Source organism: Glycine soja, chromosome 12 (genome assembly GCF_004193775.1).
Source record: "Glycine soja cultivar W05 chromosome 12, ASM419377v2, whole genome shotgun sequence".
NCBI lineage: Eukaryota > Viridiplantae > Streptophyta > Magnoliopsida > Fabales > Fabaceae > Glycine > Glycine soja.
Window position 1 is genome coordinate 42424286 of NC_041013.1, and position 9990 is coordinate 42434275.

General features: G+C 32.3%; 1 protein-coding gene across 2 annotated transcripts; it reads left to right on the forward strand.

Moving 5' to 3' along the window:
- Positions 1-5574: 5574 nt before the first annotated feature.
- LOC114377979 lies at positions 5575-7433 on the forward strand. 2 transcript variants are annotated; one of them, XM_028336469.1, is made up of 2 exons: positions 5575-5961; positions 6110-7433. In XM_028336469.1, exon 2 carries the CDS (start codon positions 6240-6242, stop codon positions 7125-7127), a length of 888 nt encoding a protein of 295 aa, XP_028192270.1. In that variant the 5' UTR covers positions 5575-5961; positions 6110-6239; the 3' UTR covers positions 7128-7433. The 2 variants fall into 2 exon arrangements, with proteins under 2 accessions (XP_028192270.1, XP_028192269.1); XM_028336468.1 differs by having other exon boundaries at positions 5577-5961; positions 6177-7433.
- The last annotated feature ends 2557 nt before the right edge of the window (positions 7434-9990 follow it).

A 9990-nucleotide genomic window follows, 5' to 3' on the forward strand; every position in this document is an offset into this window, starting at 1 on the left:
AACATAAAATAGGATATATTTTTTGTTTGATTAAAGAAAAAAATAAAAAAAAGATGAAAAAATATATTGACTTCTAAATATATTTTTTTTTCTTTTCACCTTTTCTTTAAATCATTTTTTTTCAACTTCCTCATTTTCTTTCCATCTAATCAACACATAGTATGAAGAATTATTATATTCTTTTACCCTTTTTTTTCATCTTACTTCCAGTTCATTTTTTTCTTTCTATTCATCTCTTCATCTTGTGTTGTAACAGTATTTGTCATATATATCAATCTTTTATCTTCCTTTATTAGTTCTTTCTGTGTTTTTTTTCCCCATAACAACCATAATAAGATTTGAACATACTATCAAAACTCTTATTACTAAATCAACCCTAATAGATTTCTTCTCTCTGTCATTGTATCTTCTACTCATATACTCCAAGAATGTTCTTTTTCCCCCATAAAAAACTATACTGTATATTAAGGTAAAAGACACAGGAGGTACCAAAGTCACACTACATCAAATCATCTTCTAACCTTCCAGTATAGTTTGTTGCGGTTTAAGATTAAACTTCCAAAAATAGAGTGTGAGTACAACTTTTTGGTAGTATAATCACTCATGGACGTTGAGGGAGTGTGAGAATGTGAGAGGTGGAAAGAATATTAGGACATTTAATAGTGTGGTGCGGGGTCAAGAATCTAATAAAAAAAAATGCTGTACGGCTTTAGTTATCTACGAACATGATTTTGCGCTTGTCAAATCATCTCATCATAGTGTTTTCACCTTTTGATCGTTGAGTATTGGGGAATCGATTTTTTTCTTCATATTTCTTGGCTAGTACTCAAGTTAAGAGAATACGAGAAAAATTAATATATTTTTATAATATTTTTGTATAATTCATTGTTTCTTTATTATATATTTAATTTTCATTTTTAGTTATAAGAATACTACATAAAATTATCTTTTTTTTTTCAAAAAAAGAAAAGGGTCATAATAAGTGTGTTGGATGATGCAATGAAAAAATAAAACAGGTATATAAATTAACATTAGTAAAAAAAAACTGAAAAACAATGCTAATAATCTGATTGGATTTCAAATCTATAAATTGTACTTTTAGGTAAAAATTCTACAAGTTTTTGTTTAAAAAATAATTTAAAGTTTTTCTAACGGGAATTTAAACCCCCGCACTAAATTATTTTGAAAGAAAAATTCTCATTCTTCATGTTGTATATTATAGTTTATAATATAGGAATAATGTTCTTACAATAAGATTAAAGATAAGAAGATATGATAAGAAAAGTGTGAAAAAGATGAATAATGCGATGGAAGGACATACAAAATTAACTATGTGATTAAAAAAAAGATTGAAAATTCGATCATTTTGATAGCAAAAATTAATAAAATAATAATTAATATTTATTAACGTCATTTATTTTAAAATGGTCTCTTCATAACTGTTAGAACAAATAGTCAGGACCACCAAGAGTAAGCTTGGTAGTTGAATTTGAATTTTCATAAATTGTTTGAATTAAAATATATTTTAGTAACTTAAATATATAATTTATTTAAAAATAAACAAATAAAATTTGCTGTATGAAAATGATCCCATATGAATCAGTTATGACTCTAAAGGTGATAAAGATCTCCCCAGGATATGAAGATGATCCAATATGAATATGAAAATGATGAGTTTTTATAATTTTTATTTGCTGGTTCTCTGAGAAAAGTTAGCAGCATACCACTTCCCTCACGCAGAGTATGGCGAAAGAAAGGCACCAAAAATCATGTTATAACATGGTTGTCTGAACCACAAGGTTTCCTTCGTTTTCAAATTACTACTAATACTGCTATTAATTTCACTCTCTTTGACCTAATGATCAAATTCAACCGTCCAATATGTTAAGACCAAGACAAATTCAAAATTTTAGGCAACAATTTAGAAAGACACATTTTCATTTACATTAATGTCAGTTGAACAAGACAAATTCATATTCTATTTTTACACTCCACACAATTTTTTTTATTTTAAAAATAGCACAGTTTCCTTTCATGGTTCACGTATTTATTAATTTAGGTAAAAATGTAAATCAATAGAAAAAATATTTAAAACTATAAAAATGATATGCTATTAAAAAATTAAAAGGAGGGAGGCTGAGAATAACACGTTTCAATTTTTAAACATCGTACGATTAAATTGTAGTCAAAATAAACCTTAAGTAATGATGTTTTTAATTTAATTAAAATATACTGACTATGCAAATTTATTTTAGGCTGCTATTAAAATTATAGTTTGTTATATAATTTGTTATTTTTTATAATAATTAATTTATAAGTTATACTTAATTTCGAACAACATGCGTACAAACATTATACTAACAATGCATGAAAATTAAACTATAATTTTTATTCATCAATGTTTTTGGACAACTTGAGTTATTTTAAAATATTTACAAAAATGAATAAACACATAAAAATTTTAAACACTCAATTTATGAAATGCTACAAGATTTTTTTTTCAAGACTAATATATAAAGTACTATTTTTTGGGAATGATTTAATGCACTATTTTACCCCTTTTAAATTTTATTTGTAATAATTATTTGTATAATAATTCATTGAGTTTAATGTTTATTTACCGACCATATAAAATAAAATAATGTAAATCAATTTTATATTGGCATTCAATTATATATCATTATTTAAATTGATTTAAAATAATTATTTTAAAAATAACAAACTTTTTATCCATAATGAATTGTGATTAAATCAAGGTGTAAAACCTTAATTGTCAATACATAACTTTTTTTTTCTCTAATTCATTTCCTATTATTTCATGGTGCATTGGTTTTTAAAAAATCACTTAAATACGGCTGTATTTTTTTTAATGTTATATTATCTTCACAACAACTTTGAGTCAAAACAAACTTTTCACCCAACAAAAAAGAAACTCTAGACCCAGCTTTTGACTTGAGAGTTTTTTTTTTGTCCAAGAATGAATATGATGCATTCGGCACAATTATTGACTCTGTACCAAAATTTACAATTCAATCCTTTTCATAGAAAAAAAAAATATATGCACGGCCAAAAATGGGATTTCGGTCGTAATCGTTTTAGGATTGGATTTCATTTTTCCAGGTTACTTGTACAATTTTTGTGCGTTAAATGTACCAGAAAGTGTAAGACATTATCTTGTTCATTGAGTATTAATTTTTAAAAATGGCTTATTATTGCTAGTGCACCAAAAATGGAACTCCTCGTTGTGTTTACTCACCAAATTTCAAAGGCATGAGTATGTGGACGGACATAACTTCTCGTGTTTCTACCCAGCTAAACGACTTATAACAGAATATTCTCACGAAAAAAAGAAGAGAGAGAATAAGAAAAAGAAAAAAGTTTGATTTGCCAAGTGTGAAGCTTGAATAAAGGACACTATAAGGCATCTTTGTCGCCTAGATCATTTGAGCGATAGAAAAATCTATAAAGTGGGTTACGTGTTTACTACTTATTTTGAATTTGAAGCAAATAACAGTATCTCATGAAAGTTGGCGAGCTTTACCATGATAAAATACATTTTGATTCTTGAGTTTGCTTGGATATTGGAACAAAATTCATGTGACACTATCAAACTTGTTTTTTTGTTGAAACTGAGCTTAGTAATTTATGCTTGAAAATGTTTATATAAAAAAATAAGCTTATTGTAAATTTTAGTGTAGATTTTCAATCCACGGCAAGAAATATTTTTTTCCCACTTTTATTCTAATATATGCAATTAAGAACAAACTTGATTTTACAATTTTACATCTGTACATCTAAACATATTAAAAAAAAATAAAAATTACAATTGTGGTCCTTGAACGTGTGTTTATGACGAGCTCAAACACACTAATAGTTAAGCCATCTAATAATTTACACTAATGACTCCACCTGATTCTTCTCCTATTCATAGTTTCCCACCTAAGCTGAGCCTACGCGAGACTCTTGTAAAAGTTCTATTAATTTTTATAAAAAAAAAAAACGTACTCATGGAAAAGAATACGAGCAATTATTAAAAGTAAAAATACGAACAATCATTAAAAATTACTACTTTATATTATAAAACATAAAAAATAATTTAATATATTTTCTGTAATAAAATACATTTAATATATATTGATACTGTCCGTTCATTAACGTAGTCAATAAAACAGATCATGAATTAATGGGCATAAATAGTGGAGTAGTTAGTTAAAAAAATAAGGAGGGGGAATGGAAACACCCTACCCCAATACATTACTACAAATCACTCTAGTCGAGTTAAGGCCCCAAAAATAGTTATATTACTATCAAAGCGTCCATTAAAGCTAGCTTGGTGGGATAAAGTAGTTATCATAATTTAAATACAAAATATAATCTCTTGCGGAAATAACATGCATATTAGTTTTTAAAATCTGAAATTAATCACTCTCGATTTGGAAAGAAATATGCAATGATTATTGTCTTATTATGTTTTGTTATTTTGGAAATTTCCGCATTAGTATATGCACACAAAATAAAAAATGATTAATTCAAGAATAACGCAACAAATTAAAACTACCATTGTGAAGCGATCGTGCCATCAAAATGGTAGTAAAAAGTGATTAAGGAAATATTGACCATTTAAAATTTTAAATACTTAAAAGAGCTTCTTGCTGACAAGAGAGAAGGAAGGAATATAGTCTGCAATTTGCACACATTTTATTATAATTATGCGAGTGGATTGAAGTAATAAGAACATGATGAATTTGAATATTTTTATTAACCTAATATATTTCGTTCTAAAATAATTATCATTATTTTATATATATTAAGAAAAAAATAATAAACAAAAGAAAGAAAATAGAGAATTTATAAAATTAACATTGTATAATCATCAATTCATTTATAATTTTTTTGTCTAGCAGTAATATTATGAAAGATATAAGTGATAAAAGATAATTAATATTACATAAAAAATTAAAATAATAATTATTTGAATATAATTTTTTTATCTTACACAATAATTATAATAAGATAAAGGGAATAATCTGAGAGTTTTATTAAACTAAAACACTGGAAAGAAAGACAAAAAATGCGGGCTAGCTCCTAGGAAGACAAATCCATTCGCCGAACGTCTTGCTTATTAATTAGGTAAATCTGCATTTCTATTTGCATTCCAAAGTCAAGCATGGCACCAAATTGTCGCAAAACAATCTACAGACTGAAAAATTAGTTTTTGCAAGAAGCGAGTAACAGTCACGTGCTAATGAATTTTATTTTATTTTTATCTGATATTCTCCCATAATTAAGCCCACACAAACAATGGTAATATTCATGAGTTAAGAACCCAAAAGTAACAACGAATTTACCACCCAATTAAGTGTGATGCTTCTTAAGGAAAGGTTCATTTTTATATTTCTTTTCCCTTTCTTTCCCCACACACAAGAGAAAAAGTCTAATTGTATGACCCCGAAAATTATTCGCATTAATTAATAAGAGTTACCAAGCTGGGAAGGTGATGCTGCAGAGGACCAAACCAACGTTATAAGAGGACCCAATCAAAAAACAGTTTCGTTCCTTCTTTCCCACTTTTCACACACCAAAACGCAACAAAACCGAAAAAGTCACTCACTCACTCACTATTCTAGCGAGTTGGCAACAACCAGCTAAGCCGGTGAACCGGTAAACTCTTTCAAAGTTCAAAGGGTCCTCAGCGCCGTACACACTATATAAGTATTTCTTGACGCATCGTAACCATTGGCGTTTCAGTTCATTCATTCATATTTTCCACTCCCTCTTTCGCCACTCTCGAAATCCGTGCACTGATACTCAGAGACAAAGATGAAAGAGAGAAGGAAGTGAAACGCAGGACAGCCTTGCCGTTTTTGATAGGCCGCTAAACGACGAAGCAAAACGCGTTCATAACAGAAGAAAGAAAGAAAAGAGTAACTGACAACTGTACCAGTAGAAAAATCATCGACGGTATGCTCATGACTGTCACTGCTTCGTCGTTTATTTTTTTGTTTCATTTTCAATTTGGATCTGATTCACTGATTCTCAAATTCTTCAAATTCTCTCACTCGCAAGACAAACATTCAAACGATTCACTTTTTTTTTTTTGCAATGAAAGCGAAAACGAGAAGCACGTTTTCTCATAAACCTCGCACTGAATTATTATTGCGGTTTCTTTTATTCAGCGACTCGCTGAAGCGGTGAATTAAACAAACCGAAGCGTGAAGAGAAGGTTCTGGAAGAAGCGGATGGGAAAATCGACGAATAATAACAGAGACTGGACGCAGATGTACGCGATCTACGGAATGGAGCAATGGCAGACCCTAATTTTCCTCTTGTGTCAGGCGATGCTGTTTTCTGTGTTGTCTGTTTTGTATCTTCTTTACTTCGATCTTGTGTGTAACTTTTTCGAGAGGATCTTTTCCGGCGCCGGCGGAGGCACGGCGAGATTCGCGGCCGGAATTACCGGCTCGGTGACGGCGCTCTCCGCGCTGTGCCTCTTCTTCGCGGCGGCGAACTTCTTCTACTCGTCGGTGCCGCTGCACTTCGACATGGCGCAGCGCATCGTCTCCGCCGTGCACGACTGGTCGTCGGTGAAGCTGGCGCTGGACCTCGGCTGCTGCGGCCGCGGCATCCTCCTGAACGCGGTGGCGACGCAGCTGAAAAAGGAAGGGAGCTCCGGCCGCGTCGTCGGCCTCGACCGCACGAAGCGGACGACGCTGTCGACGCTGCGCGCGGCGAAGATGGAAGGCGTCGGCGAGTACGTGACGTGCCGCGAGGGCGACGCGCGGCGGCTGCCGTTTCCGGACAACTACTTCGACGTGGTGGTGTCCGGCGTGTTCGTGCACACCGTCGGGAGGGAGTACGGCGCGCGGACGGCGGAGGCGGCGGCAGAGAGGATGCGCGCGGTGGCGGAGCTGGTGAGGGTGATGAAGCCCGGCGGAGTAGCAGTGGTGTGGGACCTACTGCACGTTCCGGAGTACGTGCTTCGGTTACAGGAATTGAAGATGGAAGATGTGAGAGTCTCCGAGCGTGTAACCGCCTTCATGGTCAGCAGCCACATCGTATCATTCCGGAAGCCCAGTCAGCACGTGCATGGCCCCGCCGAAGTTCGCTTGGATTGGAGATTATGCTGACGTGGATTTTTTATTTTTCATACTAAATAGACAAATATTATTACATATATATAATTATAAATATAAATACATATTACACCGAGAACTGTTTTGTTATTTTTCTTTTAAAAAAAAGATATGAGTGGATATCTGAGAAGGTAAAGTTATGGCTGGGGAGGCGAAGTCGAACCAGATGTTGAAAAAAAAATTATATGTAAAAAAATGAGAAGCGGATAATGTAATAATGTGATGACAGATTTGGAGCCAGATTTTTGTATATGGTGATGGTTATATAGATAGCAATGAAATTGTAGCAGTTTTGATGTATCTTGTTTTTTTTTTTTTTTTTTTTTTAAATTTTCTTGAAATTGATCTTAGAATTGGTTGGTCAAATTAAATTGGTACTACATCTTAGTGAATGTGATTGCGTGAAACTTGTCTTGTGTCTTTATGTTTTTTTTTTGCTATGGTTTCAAACGAGTTTAATTATGACTAGCGGAAAAGCCGGTAATTGTGGGTTGAATGGATGAATAGTAGCAAGGACAGGGATTTAGATACTAACTTTTGAATTTTAATTTATAAACATGAATGAAGATGTCGTTGTCTTTTATTTAATTTCTGGGGTTTCGGGTTTCTTGCCTCTATGTGAGGTAGGATTCTATTATGAAAGGTTGAAAGCTAATTGACGATGAATGATGGATGGAAAAAAAAGTAGTGATATTTCTTTTTAGTACACTTAAAACTTTGTGGAGTGTGTGGGTTGAAATGATGGCGTAGATTGGTGACCCTGTTAAGGTGTCACAATCAGAGATTTTTCGATGATGGAGCTTTAACAACAACATGCTGGAACGAGTTTGTTGGAAGTTTGCATCTCTTGTTTTGGATTTGGAGTGTTAGCTAGTGATAGAGAGCTGAAAATGGTTTGGCCAAAAATTTAATCTTGCCTCGCACAGATTTGGTTGATGTAGTCATTTTACTTTGTTTTGTTGTGCCAATTTGGACGTGCTCTTCAAAATTACTGGTATGGGTTCGTAAGTAATTATTATGGTCAATTAGTTGAGCTATATATAGCTTACATAATCTTTGTGGATTGTGGGGTTGTTGCTTCACTGTCAGTTGCTACTTGTTAGAGAAAACACTTGAAAGGCAACAAGTGCTTAAGTGGATTCACAGCAGACATTTTGCTTCTTTTATCCTGGGGTGGGGTTGTTTATTTTTTGTTACTTTTTTTTTTCCCAAATGAGAAAGAAGCAATATACTTTTAAGTGCTTCGGCATTCCTTAAACAAGGAATGAGTTCGATCTTTAACTTGATAAAATGTCGTAATTAAATATATCATTTTATCTCAAAATAAACTAATTTGATAGAAGAAAAATTAATTAAATGTCAAATAAAAAATCTTAAATACCTTGTTATCATATTTATATATAAAAAAAGAGAATATGGAAGTGAAAAATATAGGAAGGACATTGTGATAAAAGAAAAATCTGACCAGCATTTACAATTCGTGCCCCGCATATCCAATTGAATTTATTAGAGGGAGCTGTCTCTGTCACTGTTTAATTATTATGCTGCTTACTCTCAAATCAAAACCAGTAAATGAAAATTATATGGTTAGGTTTTTTTCCTTATTGACATTATAATGGCTTTGATTATCTAAAATAGTAGCCTTTCGCAGGATCACATTGTTCATGTGCTCCTCTAATCTGACACCAGAGGTGTATGCGGCCATACTTGCTATCCCATAACCAATGGCCACTTGGGACTTGGCATCAATGAGGCCATGATTTTCCCTTCTTAGGTTCAATGTAGATATCTCATTTTATTGGAAGATCACATTTTCAGAATTATCCATATATAGCGTGGATCTTTTTTTGCCATTGTAAATAAAAGTAGAGATAAGGATTCTGAAATGACTGCGTCTTGCTTCCATAATAGTAATAAGTTGTGATCCTTAGTGATAAAAACAAATGAAGGATAAATACCTTGATAATGTGCCACTTTTTAGAGGGTGTCAGAACCAAACTAAACAAGGCTTTGTCGTTAAGCTTTTGTCGGATGCGCCTAAGAAAATATCTCTCTTAATTTGTTTCACTTGTTATAAAACTTAAAATAGAAAATTCTTTGCTAATTAATTTGATAGCAAAACTTGAAATCCATTGTATCCTTTATGATTCGAAAATTGAAATTCATTAAAAACTGTCGTGACGCTCTTAGATCCATAGACTATAAAGAGATGCAAAGTGAATAAAAACGGGTAGATGCTTGTTAATTTCTGCTTAAAAGCAATCATGATAGCATGATCAACATAGAAGGTAAGCATCTACATTGATGAAGGTTACTCGAAGACAATCTTGTGTTGTAGAGATATATCTCTCACTATTTTTTTCTTTTTCTTTTGGGGACCATAGACATATCACATATCTCTCCATTTACCTATCTAATGTAAGTCTATTGCGTGTAGAGAAAAACATTCATGCAAACTTTAATGTAAGGCCCACAAATGCCTTAGACAAGATAAATTCTGCTGAGATCAATTTTATTTTTTTATTCTTTGGAAAGTGAGATGATCAATGGTTGATTTTTTTAATTAAAAAAAAGTACAAACCTAGAAGGTTCTTATGCATTTTCATCTACACGTACCGTACACTATTTGCAAACCTTGCCCCATTTTGAAACAGTCCTGGTCAGCTACTATAGCAAGTTGCTAAGCAATCTGTTTGGAAACGATCAAAAGAGGAAAACAGTTTTACGTGTATTACTATTGACTAGGAATCAAAACAATACATTCTCTTTTATATAATGTATTTTATTATGTCACATTAAGATATGTTGAAAATAGTATTCATATATTCTTTGTCTACTTCAACGTAACAAAAATGAC

What these genes read in the sequence shown, in the direction of transcription:
- LOC114377979 (XM_028336469.1), top strand. Translation starts at nt 6,240, where the DNA reads ATGGGAAAATCGACGAATAATAACAGAGACTGGACGCAGATGTACGCG.